The sequence below is a fragment of the Haliotis rufescens genome, unplaced genomic scaffold (assembly GCF_023055435.1).
Source record: "Haliotis rufescens isolate VD_foot unplaced genomic scaffold, xgHalRufe1.0.p SCAF_3, whole genome shotgun sequence".
NCBI lineage: Eukaryota > Metazoa > Mollusca > Gastropoda > Lepetellida > Haliotidae > Haliotis > Haliotis rufescens.
This window is the reverse complement of record NW_025964001.1, coordinates 55,737,422-55,757,395: the sequence shown is the minus strand read 5'-3', so window position 1 is coordinate 55,757,395 and position 19,974 is coordinate 55,737,422. Positions and strand designations below refer to the sequence as shown.

The window sequence follows — 19,974 nt, the reverse complement described above, 5'->3', positions numbered from 1 at the left end:
TACAGAAAACAGTCGGGACTAAAAAGTTAGTTCGTTATATCCGTCAGTTCGTTATAAGCGTGTTCTTTATAACCGTAGTTTACTGTATGTGAGCCTGATTGCCTGTCACGTGCCCTGATATACTATTTTGACTTGTAAAAAACATATCAGACCACGATGTCGTTTCTGTGGTGAGCTGATGATGCAAGCCCGGTCAGCTTCTGAATCGATATTTTCTTGATTTCACAACTTTCTGTCCACAATGTATCCAAAGTCACACTTTACAAACGAACAAACACAGCCTTGAGGCTATGAAGAAGGTAGGTTTTGGGGATACGTTTTTACCTTATAACATTCTCCACATGTGTTATAGGATACAACAATAAAATACACGATAGAAGCTAAACAGATTCGATTATCCAAAATAGGATATGATAAATATGTTGAGGATTTGAGCTATACCTTCAGACAAAGGGAATTATGCAAATGTGCAAATAGTACATCCATGCCAAAGAATATGTTACATGGAATGTTACATGTTACATGGATGTTACCACGAAGCCGATGCATGACGATATATTTATTCCTATATAGTATACATTCAATGGATACTCAGTACTATTCCTATATAGTTTACATTTAAATGATAATCATACGACACGCATAGTCGCCATTTACGGCAAGCATGGGTTGCTGAAGACATATTCCACCCCGAATCTTCACAGGTAGATATGACATGTGGAATCTGATTGGTCAATAGGAGGGACGTAGAAAGCATATAACTCGCAATAGACGCTTGAGGCGCTACGATCAAGCCTGGAAATTCGGGCCTAGTTCGGCAAGGGTGGAAACTGTACTCTTACAGTCACTTAACGCCCTTGCCTCGGGAAGATGCGTACCCAGAGATGGATAAAAAGTCACAAAGCGATCAAGATGGTACGGCTGTCACAGGTCGACGCGTAATGTGTCTGAAAACCCCTGTATCCTCGACGCCATCAACACCCCTAGACCCCCGGGTATGCCAGTGATACTTATATACCCCACCCACAGATACAAAAGACCTCTTTCCTACATATATTAAATGGTAGGAGGCCACAATGTATAAATATAGGTAGGAAGTTCCCATTAAACCACATAATGCTTTGACCCAGATACGATAACCAAAAAAACATAATTTCAACAAAATGAGTGAAGTATATGAATTAGAAAATATGCTACAAGACATAACAAAAATGCTCTGCTGCAAACACATCTCACTGTCTATTTAAAGTTTAGTCGGAGTCTTTTCACATGAGGCCCGCCATGACCATGCTTGTTGATCAACTCACACCATGTGCACTCCGCAAGGATTATCTACCCATACAAGAAATCAGAAGGAACTTCTGACTTGGTACTCCATTTTGTTCAGTCTCATTCCATAGTTCTAAATACCCTAGAGGCATTCACTTTTCCGAAACTATGTCTTAGTTTTGTGTACAAAAGGTATACCACAAAGACAGTTCTCAGATTACTTTTTCCCGAATGTGTTTCGTCCAAATATGACGTGATACAAAAGCCGGTACATCTGAATGACAAATGATTTTGATTAGAGTATCGACAATCATCGAGGTCTTCCCACAATGAATTTTCTATTTTCTATCATCTTGAAACCTATTCTTTGGCACAATTGGCTTTACTTTCAACAGGCTCTTCAGTCTCCCGGTCTTTTTCGTTGATCTCTTTATCTCAGGCTGTGTATGGGTTAATGTTTGAAAGGCTGCCATTAATTCATCAGTTTTAGCTTGCTGCTCCTGCTGCATCTTGTAAAATTGGGCTTGGGTTTCTTGCTTATCGCGTTCTCTGACAGCTTCTATGTCACTGATACGGTTTTCCATTTCTTTTTTATCTGTCTTCATTTCTTTTTTCAGGATAACTAGTTGCTGCTGCTGATCCTTGATGCTACTTTTCAGCACAGCATTTTCCGCCTCTAAGTTACCAACCTTTGCTTGTAATTCTTCAATCTGCTTTTTAGCCTCTGCAAGAAGTTGCTCCTTCTCGTCAAGCTTTTGCTGAAGATTGTTGATAGTTCCAACCGTTTCTCTACTTACGCGAGAAAGCTCCTCTATTTTTTTCAGGGTAACCCTCACACTCTGCAGTTCGTGGGTGACATCGCTTCTTAAATCTCTTAAATCCTCTTTGTTTGCACCAGTCCTCTCAACTTCCTGAACCCTTTCCTTGAGTATAGACATCTCATCATTTAAATCAGTTGCCCTTTCACTGTCAGTTAATAATGACATAACTTCTTTTTCAGATGCACATGATGACTTTAGCAGCTTAGCAAGTTCATTGTAACCCATCACTTCCAGAGATTCAATAAGTCCTTGAAATGAAGTTGGTCCTCTCAAGACAAGTATATTTAAGAGTCTCCTTGCTCTCTCTGGCCGGGTGCGTCCAGCTTCAATTGACTCCATGTCATCCATATCTATCAGTTTCCTTGAAAACAATGGTCCTGTTAGCTCCTTAGCTTCAATTTCCCTCTCGATGTCCAGCATGTGCTTATGTATACAAAGTTCATCCTCGTATTTCATTCTACCTCTCATTGTTGCCATCTTTGCCATAATGATCCTTTATTTGTGTAAGGACCGATTATCTGAAAGATAGTTTGCACATAAAACAAACACATCTTGGAATCTATTTTTCATGTCAAGTGTAAAATGCTTTGTTCTTATAAAAAGAGTTAATTTAACAGTTTTGAATGGTTAACGTGTACATGTATTTTTACAATTGTTATTGAATTGCAGTTATTGAATTGAGTTCTATTGGAAGAAATATAGGACGAGCAAAAGAAAATATAGCAAACTTTAATAACGACAAAATTAAGGGAACTGATGAAAATATACTGACATTGTAATGAAGATAAATGTCTGTAAAAATAATTTCGGGCGTGTAGATCAATAGCTGATGTGTCCACCATCTTAGAGTAGAGTATGCCATCAGGGTGTCATGCATGTGTCGCCCTGATGGCATACTCTATTTCATGATGTACTAATTTCATATAAAGTAATACACAAGAGACCTCGAAGTGTTTGTGATCCATGTAGATGTGATCTGTCCGGGGGCACGGGTGGCCCAGTCGTCTAAGGCGCCGCAATTTGCTGTGCAGAGTTGCGTCCCTTGGGCACGCCAAAAACCTATGATTGTGGGTTCGAATCCCGGTTCACCCCAATTATGTTTCTAGGTTTGCCAGCACCATACCCATGCTTTTGGGTTTCACCGAAGTTGTAAACGTCTGAGACCTGCATCACTTTGGGCTTTCCTCCCACATTAAGCTGACACGCCGTGATATAACTGGAATACTGTTAAAAGTATTAACCCAATTCACTCACTCACTCATGTACTTGCCTGTTAAACAAGAAACCAACCATCTTCCTGAGGCAAGAGAGTTAACTGACTTTAAAAGTCCAGTTTCCACCCTTGCCGAACTAGGCTGGAATTACTGGGCTCGATCGTAGTGCCACCAGTGGCTATTACCAGTTATGTCACTTCTATGCCTCTCCTATGGACCAATCACCTCTCGTATCACTTGCGTTTACTTCACACAAAATGGTGGCGCCCAGTCAGGACAATCTGATCAATAATCAAGATCTGTATAGTGATAAAAGGGGTCTAACATCGCGAAATGCGTCAAATCACGTGTGCACCTTGATTAAAAACATGAAAAGATTTGGAAAATATCTGCTGACAACGAGTTGGCGGTGCACATGCTTTGCACATCCTGCAATCGACCGAAATCTGCACGACAGTTTATGAACCGGATTTCGATTTCGGTGCGCGATTTTGATTGGACTATGCATAGACTCGTTAGGCCAGCCAAAACGTAACTCCATTATACCAACCTAGTTCGGCAAGGGTGGAAACTGGACTTTTATAGCCAGTTAACTCTCTTGCCTCGGGAAGATGCAAACCAACAAACCAACCAACCAACCTGATCTTTTGATGTTAATTACCCTTTCATAAAGGTAAACTAAATAAAGGGCGCAAAAATTACAACTTGGTGATTCCCAGTACATGAAGTACGAGGGTTGGCTGAAACGTTCTGAACTACAGAGGATAGTATAGTACACCCTTAACCCTTAACAGGTCATATATATTATGGACAATAATTTCCATGCTTACATTTTAATCAATTACACAACCACATATTTCTGAAGACATGAAACTCGCTACCTCGCTGTCATGACTGTAGCCAGCTGAAAGTGCAACTCCAAAAGACATCAATGCGAACTATCTGGCAAGCAATTTGCAAAAGACGTAATTTCTGTTGTGGCAGACTCTTTACACCACTAGGTGGAGGAAGCCTTCTACACTAGTTAGACCCAGGCACTTCCGCATCGGTGGTCGAAGTGTGTGGCTCTTGGAAGAGATTACGGGGAAATTATTGAGCAACCGACTCCATCTACGTTGATTATCATTGTTAGTTTTTTTCGCCACTTTCATAAAATAGAATATAATATTATTTAGAAATTATGTGATTGTTCTTTTATACTCAATTACGACAGTAGAAAAAACATTCTTCATAAACAACAAAAGATAACATATAACAATTACTTGTATTCAGTTGATCAGAAATCCATTCTTGTGCATGGAGACATATCAGTTAACCATATAAAGCTCTGCAAGTGAAATACAAAGCATGTAAACAAATCATATTGATATAGAAATTATGAAACTTACAGATACTTACATGAGAATGAATTTGCTATGCACTATACACCACTGAGCAAGTCATTAAATATGCTCCTTCCCAAAAAGACGTTTAAACATAACTGACCTACATGTCTTTGTCGGTAAGCAAACCCTCTTATCAGCTTCATTGTCCCTGGAAACTGATCCTGTAAGTAGATACAATAGATATTATCATATATGAACCAGTGGGTTTTGACAAAGCATGAAGATTGCTCACATGCAATTACCCTTCTACTGTACGCTTATTGAATGTATAATCTACACCGAGGACTACAAACAAATATGATCCAACTATCCGAAGTTATTACCAAATGCAACAGATTCGAGTTCAAAGTACATTCTCATGTTTAACTATCTTTGACTATTCCACATTTTACCGTAACAACTAAGTGATATAACTTCCACTTGATTTTGACAAAAAAATACGTGTTTGCTAAAATGTCAGTATACCTCGCCGATATAGGTTTAGACATTATATCTCACAGATCAGTTGGATTAGCATTGTCTTTAGTAATATGTTACCGTCAAATTACAATATTCAATTTCATAGTTATCCATACCTGTTTGATATCATGATCGAAGAAGTCCTAAGGTTAACAGCGTGTTTTCTATATGATCTCTGGAGACTTTGACATTGACTGGATGTTAGTCAAAGTCTATTCTACTTATGGCTGGATGTCAGTCAAAGTCTATTCTACTTATGGCTGGATGTCAGTCAAAGTCTATTCTACTTGTGGCTGGATGTCAGTCAAAGTCTATTCTACTTATGGCTGGATGTCAGTCAAAGTCTATTCTACTTGTGGCTGGATGTCAGTCAAAGTCTATTCTACTTATGGCTGGATGTCAGTCAAAGTCTATTCTACTTGTGGCTGGATGTCAGTCAAAGTCTATTCTACTTGTGACTGGATGTCAGTCAAAGTCTATTCTACTTATGGCTGGATGTCAGTCAAAGTCTATTCTACTTATGGCTGGATGTCAGTCAGAGTCTATTCTACTTATGGCTGGATGTCAGTCAAAGTCTATTCTACTTATGGCTGGATGTCAGTCAAAGTCTATTCTACTTGTGACTGGATGTCAGTCAAAGTCTATTCTACTTGTGACTGGATGTCAGTCAAAGTCTATTCTACTTATGGCTGGATGTCAGTCAAAGTCTATTCTACTTGTGACTGGATGTCAGTCAAAGTCTATTCTACTTGTGACTGGATGTCAGTCAAGGTCTATTCTACTTGTGACTGGATGTCAGTCAAAGTCTATTCTACTTGTGGCTGGATGTCAGTCAAAGTCTATTCTACTTATGGCTGGATGTCAGTCAGAGTCTATTCTACTTATGGCTGGATGTCAGTCAAAGTCTATTCTACTTATGGCTGGATGTCAGTCAGAGTCTATTCTACTTATGGCTGGATGTCAGTCAAAGTCTATTCTACTTATGGCTGGATGTCAGTCAAAGTCTATTCTACTTGTGACTTGATGTCAGTCAAAGTCTATTCTACTTGTGACTGGATGTCAGTCAAAGTCTATTCTACTTGTGGCTGGATGTCAGTCAAAGTCTATTCTACTTGTGACTGGATGTCAGTCAAAGTCTATTCTACTTGTGACTGGATGTCAGTCAAAGTCTATTTTACTTGTGGCTGGATGTCAGTCAAAGTCTATTCTACTTGTGGTTGGATGTTAGTCAAAGTCTATTCTACTTGTGGCTGGATGTCAGTCAAAGTCTATTCTACTTGTGGCTGGATGTCAGTCAAAGTCTATTCTACTTGTGGCTGGATGTCAGTCAAAGTCTATTCTACTTATGGCTGGATGTCAGTCAAAGTCTATTCTACTTGTGGCTTGATGTCAGTCAAAGTCTATTCTACTCATATTACAAGCGCATGGTTGAGGAAAACAGTTTTGGCAACACCCTCCCTCAGATACAACCAAAGCAGCTCCGCTTCCTCTTTTACAAGAGGCTACTGAAAGCCAACATAACCATCCATGTTACAGTCAGATGGACGTGTGTTTACTGTAATGCAATTTTTCCGATAGCTTGTACAATTTACCAAAATTTGGTTAGGCACTGATTTATACTTAAATTCAAATAAATACATTTCCATTATCAAATTAAACTTAACTCCAAAACACATTTCCACAACCATAAGAAATATCAGCTAAAAAGTATCAATTGTGCTATTCCGACTATATCGTAAGTTTGTGTTTATGAATCATTCTCAAAAAGTGCTGATGCCAGGTATTCTAATGTGGTGAGCATTTCCTGTCCCACTGGTGGCACCCGTCACTAAAACATGCAAATGTAAGTCAGCACAAATATGATCCTACTACCAAATGCAACAGATTCGAGTTCAAAGTACATTCTCATGTTTAACTATCTTTGACTATTCCACATTTTACCGTAACAACTAAGTGATATAACTTCCACTTGATTTTGACAAAAAAAGACGTGTTTGCTAAAATGTCAGTATACCTCGCCGATATAGGTTTAGACATTATATCTCACAGATCAGTTGGATTAGCATTGTCTTTAGTAATATGTTACCGTCAAATTACAATATTCAATTTCATAGTTATCCATACCTGTTTGATATCATGATCGAAGAAGTCCTAAGGTTAACAGCGAGTTTTCTATATGATCTCTGGAGACCTTGACATTCACTGGATGTTAGTCAAAGTCTATTCTACTTATGGCTGGATGTTAGTCAAAGTCTATTCTACTTATGGCTGGATGTTAGTCAAAATCTATTCTACTTATGGCTGGATGTCAGTCAAAGTCTATTCTACTTATGGCCGGATGTTAGTCAAAGTCTATTCTACTTATGGCTGGATGTTAGTCAAAGTCTATTCTACTTGTGGCTGGATGTCAGTCAAAGTCTATTCTACTTGTGGCTGGATGTCAGTCAAAGTCTATTCTACTTATGGCTGGATGTCAGTCAAAGTCTATTCTACTTATGGCTGGATGTCAGTCAAAGTCTATTCTACTTGTGACTGGATGTCAGTCAAAGTCTATTCTACTTATGGCTGGATGTCAGTCAAAGTCTATTCTACTTATGGCTGGATGTCAGTCAGAGTCTATTCTACTTATGGCTGGATGTCAGTCAAAGTCTATTCTACTTATGGCTGGATGTCAGTCAAAGTCTATTCTACTTGTGACTGGATGTCAGTCAAAGTCTATTCTACTTGTGACTGGATGTCAGTCAAAGTCTATTCTACTTATGGCTGGATGTCAGTCAAAGTCTATTCTACTTGTGACTGGATGTCAGTCAAAGTCTATTCTACTTGTGACTGGATGTCAGTCAAAGTCTATTCTACTTGTGACTGGATGTCAGTCAAAGTCTATTCTACTTGTGGCTGGATGTCAGTCAAAGTCTATTCTACTTATGGCTGGATGTCAGTCAGAGTCTATTCTACTTATGGCTGGATGTCAGTCAAAGTCTATTCTACTTATGGCTGGATGTCAGTCAGAGTCTATTCTACTTATGGCTGGATGTCAGTCAAAGTCTATTCTACTTATGGCTGGATGTCAGTCAAAGTCTATTCTACTTGTGACTGGATGTCAGTCAAAGTCTATTCTACTTGTGACTGGATGTCAGTCAAAGTCTATTCTACTTGTGACTGGATGTCAGTCAAAGTCTATTCTACTTGTGTCTGGATGTCAGTCAAAGTCTATTCTACTTGTGGCTGGATGTCAGTCAAAGTCTATTCTACTTGTGGCTGGATGTCAGTCAAAGTCTATTCTACTTGTGGCTGGATGTCAGTCAAAGTCTATTCTACTTATGGCTGGATGTCAGTCAAAGTCTATTCTACTTGTGGCTTGATGTCAGTCAAAGTCTATTCTACTCATATTACAAGCGCATGGTTGAGGAAAACAGTTTTGGCAACACCCTCCCTCAGATACAACCAAAGCAGCTCCGCTTCCTCTTTTACAAGAGGCTACTGAAAGCCAACATAAGCATCCATGTTACAGTCAGATGGACGTGTGTTTACTGTAATGCAATTTTTCCGATAGCTTGTACAATTTACCAAAATTTGGTTAGGCACTGATTTATACTTAAATTCAAATAAATACATTTCCATTATCAAATTAAACTTAACTCCAAAACACATTTCCACAACCATAAGAAATATCAGCTAAAAAGTATCAATTGTGCTATTCCGACTATATCGTAAGTTTGTGTTTATGAATCATTCTCAAAAAGTGCTGATGCCAGGTATTCTAATGTGGTGAGCATTTCCTGTCCCACTGGTGGCACCCGTCACTAAAACATGCAAATGTAAGTCAGCACAAATATGATCCTACTACCAAATGCAACAGATTCGAGTTCAAAGTACATTCTCATGTTTAACTATCTTTGACTATTCCACATTTTACCGTAACAACTAAGTGATATAACTTCCACTTGATTTTGACAAAAAAAAGACGTGTTTGCTAAAATGTCAGTATACCTCGCCGATATAGGTTTAGACATTATATCTCACAGATCAGTTGGATTAGCATTGTCTTTAGTAATATGTTACCGTCAAATTACAATATTCAATTTCATAGTTATCCATACCTGTTTGATATCATGATCGAAGAAGTCCTAAGGTTAACAGCGAGTTTTCTATATGATCTCTGGAGACCTTGACATTCACTGGATGTTAGTCAAAGTCTATTCTACTTATGGCTGGATGTTAGTCAAAGTCTATTCTACTTATGGCTGGATGTTAGTCAAAGTCTATTCTACTTATGGCTGGATGTCAGTCAAAGTCTATTCTACTTATGGCCGGATGTCAGTCAAAGTCTATTCTACTTGTGACTGGATGTCAGTCAAAGTCTATTCTACTTGTGACTGGATGTCAGTCAAAGTCTATTCTACTTGTGGCTGGATGTCAGTCAAAGTCTATTCTACTTGTGACTGGATGTCAGTCAAAGTCTATTCTACTTGTGACTGGATGTCAGTCAAAGTCTATTCTACTTGTGACTGGATGTCAGTCAAAGTCTATTCTACTTGTGGCTGGATGTTAGTCAAAGTCTATTCTACTTGTGGCTGGATGTCAGTCAAAGTCTATTCTACTTGTGGCTGAATGTCAGTCAAAGTCTATTCTACTTGTGGCTGGATGTCAGTCAAAGTCTATTCTACTTATGGCTGGATGTCAGTCAAAGTCTATTCTACTTGTGGCTTGATGTCAGTCAAAGTCTATTCTACTCATATTACAAGCGCATGGTTGAGGAAAACAGTTTTGGCAACACCCTCCCTCAGATACAACCCAAGCAACTCCGCTTCCTCTTTTACAAGAGGCTACTGAAAGCCAACATAACCATCCATGTTACAGTCAGATGGACGTGTGTTTACTGTAATGCAATTTTTCCGATAGCTTGTACAATTTACCAAAATTTGGTTAGGCACTGATTTATACTTAAATTCAAATAAATACATTTCCATTATCAAATTAAACTTAACTCCAAAACACATTTCCACAACCATAAGAAATATCAGCTAAAAAGTATCAATTGTGCTATTCCGACTATATCGTAAGTTTGTGTTTATGAATCATTCTCAAAAAGTGCTGATGCCAGGTATTCTAATGTGGTGAGCATTTCCTGTCCCACTGGTGGCACCCGTCACTAAAACATGCAAATGTAAGTCAGCACAAATATGATCCTACTACCAAATGCAACAGATTCGAGTTCAAAGTACATTCTCATGTTTAACTATCTTTGACTATTCCACATTTTACCGTAACAACTAAGTGATATAACTTCCACTTGATTTTGACAAAAAAAAGACGTGTTTGCTAAAATGTCAGTATACCTCGCCGATATAGGTTTAGACATTATATCTCACAGATCAGTTGGATTAGCATTGTCTTTAGTAATATGTTACCGTCAAATTACAATATTCAATTTCATAGTTATCCATACCTGTTTGATATCATGATCGAAGAAGTCCTAAGGTTAACAGCGAGTTTTCTATATGATCTCTGGAGACCTTGACATTCACTGGATGTTAGTCAAAGTCTATTCTACTTATGGCTGGATGTTAGTCAAAGTCTATTCTACTTATGGCTGGATGTTAGTCAAAGTCTATTCTACTTATGGCTGGATGTCAGTCAAAGTCTATTCTACTTATGGCCGGATGTCAGTCAAAGTCTATTCTACTTGTGACTGGATGTCAGTCAAAGTCTATTCTACTTGTGACTGGATGTCAGTCAAAGTCTATTCTACTTGTGGCTGGATGTCAGTCAAAGTCTATTCTACTTGTGACTGGATGTCAGTCAAAGTCTATTCTACTTGTGACTGGATGTCAGTCAAAGTCTATTCTACTTGTGACTGGATGTCAGTCAAAGTCTATTCTACTTGTGGCTGGATGTTAGTCAAAGTCTATTCTACTTGTGGCTGGATGTCAGTCAAAGTCTATTCTACTTGTGGCTGAATGTCAGTCAAAGTCTATTCTACTTGTGGCTGGATGTCAGTCAAAGTCTATTCTACTTATGGCTGGATGTCAGTCAAAGTCTATTCTACTTGTGGCTTGATGTCAGTCAAAGTCTATTCTACTCATATTACAAGCGCATGGTTGAGGAAAACAGTTTTGGCAACACCCTCCCTCAGATACAACCCAAGCAACTCCGCTTCCTCTTTTACAAGAGGCTACTGAAAGCCAACATAACCATCCATGTTACAGTCAGATGGACGTGTGTTTACTGTAATGCAATTTTTCCGATAGCTTGTACAATTTACCAAAATTTGGTTAGGCACTGATTTATACTTAAATTCAAATAAATACATTTCCATTATCAAATTAAACTTAACTCCAAAACACATTTCCACAACCATAAGAAATATCAGCTAAAAAGTATCAATTGTGCTATTCCGACTATATCGTAAGTTTGTGTTTATGAATCATTCTCAAAAAGTGATGATGCCAGGTATTCTAATGTGGTGAGCATTTCCTGTCCCACTGGTGGCACCCGTCACTAAAACATGCAAATGTAAGTCAGCAGTTCACCTGAAAAAACACGGGAACATGTCGTAAAGTCAAAAGAGGGAATGACATCAGACATCAGATTTCTCACTGATGCGTCAAATTTGGAAACAAAGCTCTTCGAAATCTTCTTGGAAAGAGCATATTCGATTGGACCCCTGAAGTCATGACACCTGGACACCAAAGACTTGAGCTGTTGGGATATCGCTCGACATATGCGGAGAGGTTGACTGTTGAAATCAGATTTCCTCGTTTTGATTTTGCCAATCCGAACAGAAATGCCGATGCATCTGCATAAATAAACAGATCAGCAAGAAGGTGAACACACTTGATGCCCATGGGGATGCCTACTTCTTGCCTAAATGTCCAAATTTCACATAGATCTTATGATGAGGAAGCCCAGCACCCGAACCTTTGAAAATAGATATGTAACTATCCCTATGGTCACCACTTTTAGTGACAAATGCCCCATGGATAAAGGAATCAAGTGGAATAATGTTGCACAAAGTTGATAATCAAATGCTTTGATGTAACTGACGTTATTTTTTGAGTTTACAAACATCCAGGCAAATCCTTTGAAGTTTTGGGTATCCACAGAGTTTTAACTCCACTTAGGCCAAATGCTTACTGTGAATATAAGGAAAGTCCTTACATGATTGTATTAATGATTATGATTAATCTCTGTGACAGGGAGTTGGTGGTACAGTTGTTGGACCCCGCCATACCTCTCTCTTTTCTACGGATTGTTTATGAAGCTTGGGAATACAGTACAAAAAAGGAATAGACATATCGTCAGGTTTTAGAGTCCAAAGTTGATAGTACTGATGCATTTGGTTATGTCAGATCTCGTCCTAAGTTAACATACTGGCCTTATGTAAGGCATTATTTGATGTAACTTATACCATGTTATATTCTCATAATAATGTAGTCATGATTCCATTATAATGGTAATGCTAATTGAAGCCTTGTCAACTACAAACGTTTGATGTAAGGCCACCATATTTGTGGAGCTTGTTTCCGGTTTGGCCAAACATTCCAAAGCAATGTCAAGAACTATACCCTTTTGAACAATTCAAGAATTGTAGGGTAACACTAAAGTACCTTCGATCCCAATTGGCTATGCATGGGTGCTGGTTCAGATCAAAGGTCAAAGCGTTTTACTGACGATCCACATTGCTGAGGAAAGAATACACAAACAATAAAATTTTCCGTTTCCGCTCGCGTTTCCGAACACCTTGAGTGAGTGAGTATGGTTTTTACGCCGCTTTTAGCAGAATTCCAGCAATATCACGGCGGGGGACACCACAAATGGGCTTCACACATTGTACCCATGTCGGGAATCGAACCCGGGTCTTCGGCGTGACGAGCGAATGCTTTAACCACTAGGCTACCCGACCGCCCCCCGAACACCCTGAAGTATAGGTCCTTTTACCCAAAAAAGGCATTCGCTAGACATTCTGTATGTGCTGATAAATAATGTGTCGTGGTTCCCAACACAGTTGAGTGCCCTTTCAAAGACAAAAGTATTCTGTCAAATATATAAGTCCAAGCCAAGCTGGAATAGTAAATGGACCGCCCCTTACCTCTCTATTGAGTACATGGTGACGCATTGAAGGCACGCACACTAAAATATTCATGGATTTTTCTGAAAGGTTCTCAGATCATTCCATATTCTGTATTCGTTGATGATAAGGTTGTGAAAATAGATCTTGTGTCAATGAAACATGAGGACTTACATGACTGTATTGACAACGGTTTATTCAAAGTTGATGAAGGACACCATTCTCCCTGATGTGAATAGAATGTATCCGAAGAACTGACAAACGTGTCATGTTTTGGAAAAGATACTCCTTTTTTCAGAATGTCGAGCAATTGATGATCAATTACATGATGATAGTTTGTGTTTTGTCCATTCCACTAGGAGTGCAATAGCAGCAAGTGCAATCCCTCCACAAACGATAAGGAGTCCTCCTTCGACTTCCCTCAGTGTGATAGGCTTCTGTTGTCTCTCTGTCACACAAGTCAGGTTCTCCTCTGGGTTCCACATCTTCCACAGCACATCGAGAACTCCACTCTCCCATAGACTGGACATCCTAAAGACAGTATGGCCAAATGTACATTTAGTTTATGTAACGCAAATATCAGACAAATAGCGCATTCCACAGAAGGTACACGCAACAGATTCTTTTTATAATATTTCCAGTTGAGGATATACTATTTCTGAATTCTGATTGGCGGTCTTGTTTTCTGTTAGCTTATGATTTGGTTCATTAACATGAGAGTACGTTCTCCTAAATAACTCTTGTGATGCGTGTATATTTTCAAGTGTCTGAATCTTCACTGAAATGTCAAAAAAACGTGTTGTGGTTTGAATCCTTCTGTACGTGGCTATTCTTGAAATTTGGATTGTTTGTTTGTTTGTTTGTTTGTTTGTTGTTTAACGCCGTACTCAGCAATATTCCAGCTATATGACGGAGGTCTGTAAAATAATCGAGTCTGGACCAGACAATCCAGTGATTGACATCACGAGCATCGACCCACGCAATTGGGATCGATGACATGTATCAACCAAGTCAGCGAGCCTGACCACCCGATCCCGTTAGTTGCTGAAGACCATGTATGATCCGTATTGAAGTTATAGTATATAATATGGTCAAACAAATTATATCTTCACTTTAGGATTGCTTTGTATAGATTTAAATTGATACTGGATGATAAATAGAATATATCAAAATTAAAGACATCAGTGATATTAAACATCAACGCCAGAGAATAAGTGCTGCAGTCTCGAATTATCCACCGAAACAGATATAGTACACTTTACATGTATACGACAGCCTCTGTGTTTTTGTGTTAGAGCGTCCGCCCGGACAGCTGAAGGTCCTGGGTTCGATCCCTTGCAGCATCATACCAAAAGACGTTAAAAGATGGTACTTGTTGTTACCCTGCCTGGCGCTCGGCATTTAGGGGTTTAAACAAGGACTGGTCGGCTCGGAGTCAGTATACTGCGTCTGAATGGGGTATTCATGTTAAACTGCGGAAGTGGGCTAGCATTATAAAATCGGCATTGACACACAAACACATTCGTGCATGCACGTCGCTATATAAGTGCAGTAATCGTTGACGCGACGTTAAACCCCATTTAACCTCATTTCCCCGCTACATGTATACATTAATCTGTCGTATGTCAGCAGAATTGTTTCAGAAACCTCACGAGTCAAAGGTTGATAGTGTAATATATACATACACTCTATCGATGTCTTGTTTCAGAGGAAAATCCTTCGGGACAGCAAATGCTAAATGTTCCCAAGATAAACGCTCATTCAGATATGCAAGGCTGCAGTCCTCTCTGATATATCGTCTTGCAGAAAGTTCATAACAAATATATGCATATTTTCCCCTTCTAACTCTCTCTATATGCATGTCTTCGTCATTTGTGACCAACAGTGGGTCTTCCTCCTGAAATTTCTTCATCTTTCCCAATAGTCGCTGGACGTCGGGTCTTTCTGAAGTCTAGGACAAAAAGATTGATAGATCAATGCTTATTACCAATCAATATATACTGTGTCATAAAATATGTATGAACATTTCTGCCTCATATTGTAACACAAAAAAGCAAGGCGTAATTTCAAATGTTAGACAGAGAGTTCTCAACTATTATGAATGATAGTGGAACAAAATTACGCAATTATTCAACATTACGAAATGCCACGCCTGGCCAGTGGTATGCTTGAAGCAGGATCGTGTCAACGTGATGTTGCAAGACAATTTAACGTCCACAGAAACACCATTTGGTGTTATGGCAACGTGGCAACAGACGAATGCAGTCAGAGACCATCCTCGGAGTTGCAAGCCACGCATAACCAATAATCGACATGGCATGTTTTGTTTTTTTATGAAATCACGCATTTTCTTAAGTCAGCATGGCAAATCAAACCATTTGAACACTTACATGAGTCTTTTATCTGTTGCAAACCGAAATTGTTTCAGATTTGGTAAAAAACATAACTTTGCATTAAACTTATTCAATGATTGTGGAATGTGTTCAAGATGGTGAAAAAAGACCAACCTGCAGAATGCTGAATGATATGCCGCTGGTTATCATCCCGACATCATAATCACTATCCACTAGTTCATTCAAGTTAAGGAATGGTGGTTGACGGGTCTGTGCTGAGAGGGCAGCTATGAGGTTGGCGCAGTATGTGGACGTCATTATCACCACCAACAGCCACCACGACGCCAACAGTGCCTTTCCAGCGCTACTTCTTGGACTGACGCCTCTACCTGTAGCGGCTATAAATTCATGCATCAGTGTCTCGTTCCTTTAATTCATACATTGATTTGTTTGATAATTGACACTGTTCTGTCCAGGCCTGAAGATGTTGGAAACATATATCTGGAAACTCAACAACAAAAGTTCCTGTGACAGCAATATTTTAGTGTATCTTTCAAACAAGTAAAGTTTGTTTTTCAATATTGTAGTACATGTATGGAATCAAGTCACATTCCATGCAAAAGTTGACTTTTATGTAAGCCCCATGCATTTCACTACCAAGAATGGGTATAAAAACATGTGCGTTAAAGGGATTCTATATGCATTGTTTAGCATCGTGCTGACAACAACCACTCAGAAAAACAACAAAATTACGCAATTAGTCAACATTACGAAATGCCACGCCTGGCCAGTGGTATTCTTGAAGCAGGATCGAGTCAACGTGATGTTGCAAGACAATGTAACGTCCACAGAAACACCATTTGGTGTTTATGGCAACGTTGGCAACAGACGAATGCAGTCAGCGACCATCCACGGAGTGGCAGGCTACGCGTAACCAATAATCGACAAGACAACTGGATTCGAACAACACACCTACGATATCGATTCCAGCCAGCAACAGTGACTTCAACGAATGTCTTCATAAACCGTACGTCGTCGCCTCAGATGTGCAGGGATTGTCGCAAGAAGACCCGCCAGACGTCCCATTTTAACAGGAAAGCACGTCTACAGTGGTGCAGACAGCGTCTACGCTGGACGGCCATGCAGTGGGGACAAGTCCTATTCACTGACGAGTCCCGTTTTCACCTCAGCCATAGCGATGGACGGATTCGAGTGTACCGACGTCGAGGTGAACGTTACGTCAATCATTGTGTCATTGAAGAAGATCCGTTCGGGGGCGGCAGCGTTATGGTAGGGGGGGGGGGGGGGGGGGGGATTACAGCAAGACAGAGGACCCGTTTGATAGTGGTAGAGGGAAATCTCAATGGACAGCGCTACCGCGACAAGATCATCGGCCCTGATGTTCTACCGTTTTTGCGTCGTCATGGCTCAGGCATTACCTTTCTACATGACAACGCCCGGCCTCATATTGCTCGACTTGTTCAGGATTCTCTTCAATAAAACAACGTGAATGTCATCCCCTGGCCGGCCCGCTCCCCTGATCTCTCACCAATCGAGCACATGTGGGATGAGATGGATCGGCGCCTTCGACGTCAACCACGTGTTCCACAGACACTCCAGGAACTTCGAAACATGTTCCAGCAGATATGGACAGATATCCCACAGGACTTTGTGGGAGCCTGGTCCATTAATGAGACGAAGATGTGTTGCTTGCATCGCAACCAGAGGTGTACACACACGCTATTGATTTATAAATTGTCAGTTTGGCATGTTCATGGGTTTTTTTTATGAAATCACGCATTTTCTGAAGTCAGTATGGCAAAGTAAACCATTTGAACACTTACATGAGTCTTTGATCTGTTGCAAACCGAAATTGTTTCAGATTTGGTAGAAAACATAACTTTGCAATAAACTTATTCAATGTCACAGGAACTTTTGTTGTTCAGTATATATATAGTTACCTTACGACATGACCTTATGTTTCTCATCGTAAAGAAAATCTTAATCGTATTATTTGCAATATCATTTTTCTATTGTATTAATGTACCTGCTTCTAAGCTTTTGTAAAACTTCAGTGACGTCAGCATGGCCATTGTGCAGGTGGTGAAAGCCGTACTTCTTAATTCGGTTGTGGGGGAGAGGGGGGTCACGAGTGGCCCAGTCGCCTAAGCAGCCGCGATTCGCTGTGCAGAGTTGCGTCCCTTGGACACGCCAGAAACCAATGATTGTGGGTTCGAATCCCGGTTCGCCCCAATTATGTTTCTAGGTTTGTCAGCACCATACCCGTGCTAGTGGGTTTCACCGAAGTGGTAAACGTCTGAGACTTGCATCACTTCGGGCTTTCCTCCCACAATAAGCTGACCAGTTTCCACCCTTGCCGAACTACTGGGCTCGATCGTAGTGCCACCAGTGGCTATTACGAGTTATGTCCCTTCTAAACCTCTCATATGGACTAGTCAGATTCCACCTCTCGTATCACTTGCGTTTGCTTCACACAAAATGGTGGCGCCCAGTCAGGACGATCTAATCGATAACCAAGATCTATATCGTGATAAAACGGGTCTTACATCGCGAAATGCATCAAATCACGTGAGCACCTTGATTAAAAACATGAAAAGATCTGCTGACAACGAGTTGGCGGTGTACATGCTTTGCAAATCCTGCAATCGACCGAAATCTGCACGACAGTTTACGAACCGGATTTCGATTTCGGTGCGCGATTTTGATTGGACTATGCATAGACTCGTTAGTCCAGCCAAAATGTAACTCCATAATACCAGCCTAGTTCGGGAAACTGGACTTGTATAGTCAGTTTACTCTCTTGCCTCGGGAAGATGTAAGCTGACACGCTGTGATATAACTGGAATACTGTTAAAAGCGGCGTTAAACCCAACAAACTAATTCATAAACTGAGTGAATAACGACAAACCTTGTTTGAATAAAGAACCAACGATGCCCCATCCTATCCCCAGACATCGACGCACACGGCTGGCCTTTCTTGTCTTCTGTCTGTTCCTGCTGTTTGGCTGGACACTCTCGAGAAGGAGCATTATGACAGGGAGAACCAGGACTACACTGAGATACACAACGTTAACAATAGGACTTAGTGGACGTGTCAGGAGAAAGAATGAGTTCTCCGTGCCGGAGGGCTCCTTGTACAGTATCACCAGGGCATCAGTTTTAATCATAGGGAATATGTAGTCCACTACCTTTGCCCGCCCTTCATGAACTGTCAAATCACTTGCCACCATGTCGACCTCCTTTAACAAATGTAGAATCAACATATTTTATATGGTAACCTTCATACAGACAGACCGCCTCCGTGGTCTAGTGGTAGAGCGTCTGCCCGGAGAGCGGAAGGTCCGGGGTTCGATCCCCGGCCGTGTCATACAAAAAGTCGTTAAAAGATGGTACTTGTTGTTACCCTGTCTGGCGCTCGGCATTAAGGGGATACAATAAGGACTGGTCGGCTCGGAGTCAGTATACTGTGTCTGAGTGGGGTATTCATGTTAAACTGCGGCATGGTATCTCAGTGAGCTAGCACTTTAAATAGGCATCAGTCCGGACTAGTACAAGCAGCCACACACACACACACACACACGTGCATGCACGTCACTATATAAGTGCAATAATCTTGGACACGACGTTAAACCCAATTTCACCTCACCTCACCTCACCTCACCTCACCTCACCTCATACAGACACTCTCTCACATGACAGCACCTTTGCTATGTAGAGTCTCTTCCTTCAAGTCGTGTAACGAGTCGTTTCACGCTCCTGGAGGATTCGAACCCCAGATCCGTCATGAGTATGATGATTGGCCAATCCGGTTACGTGAGTGAGAAAACAATAGTAAACCAAAGTGATAGGTCTTTATAGAACACTAGAAAGGCGTATTCAGTTTTTATTCATGCTGCCCAGTCAAGGGGTCATTGGCAGCCAGAGATGTACAGAGTTGTGTCCCTTAACTGCCACGATCCGCTGGACGTGTACTCGAATGTAGGTACCATGTCAGAACCATACCCGTGCTTGAATGCTAAAGGATTATGACATCCGTAACTTCAGTATTTTCACTCACTGTAAGCTCATACGTTACATGTGAAAAACTGTTCAATGCAGAGTTAAATATTAACATACTCGCTCCTTCACATATTTCAATACTCAGTGTATATCAATGCAGTTTCCGGTTGGTGAATATTAAAAAAATAACATGTGGCTATGCGTTCTTTAATACCACAAAACTCGAGCACTGTGCACGCTTGAGTACTTGATTGGTCAGGGGGGCACGGGTGGCCCAGTCGTCTAAGGCGCCGTGATTCGCTGTGCAGAGTTGCGTCCCTTGGGCACGCCAGAAACCTATGATTGTGGGTTCGAATCCCGGTTCGCCCCGATTAGGTTTCTAGGTTTGTCAGCACCATACCC

The 19,974-nt window shown here is 40.5% G+C and overlaps 2 protein-coding genes across 2 annotated transcripts; both read right to left on the bottom strand.

Moving 5' to 3' along the window:
* Positions 1-554: 554 nt before the first annotated feature.
* On the bottom strand, positions 555-4,774 carry LOC124148722 (putative WEB family protein At1g65010, chloroplastic). Its single transcript, XM_046519979.2, has 2 exons — positions 4,703-4,774; positions 555-2,608 (listed from the first exon to the last, which is right to left on the bottom strand). Exon 2 carries the CDS (start codon positions 2,574-2,576, stop codon positions 1,608-1,610), a length of 969 nt encoding a protein of 322 aa, XP_046375935.2. The 5' UTR covers positions 2,577-2,608; positions 4,703-4,774; the 3' UTR covers positions 555-1,607.
* Positions 4,775-13,447: 8,673 nt separating this feature from the next.
* Positions 13,448-15,997, bottom strand: LOC125384242 (glutamate receptor 1-like). Its single transcript, XM_048402870.1, has 3 exons — positions 15,727-15,997; positions 14,905-15,170; positions 13,448-13,750 (listed from the first exon to the last, which is right to left on the bottom strand). Exons 1-3 carry the CDS (start codon positions 15,964-15,966, stop codon positions 13,537-13,539), a joined length of 720 nt encoding a protein of 239 aa, XP_048258827.1. The 5' UTR covers positions 15,967-15,997; the 3' UTR covers positions 13,448-13,536.
* Between the last annotated feature and the right edge of the window lie 3,977 nt (positions 15,998-19,974).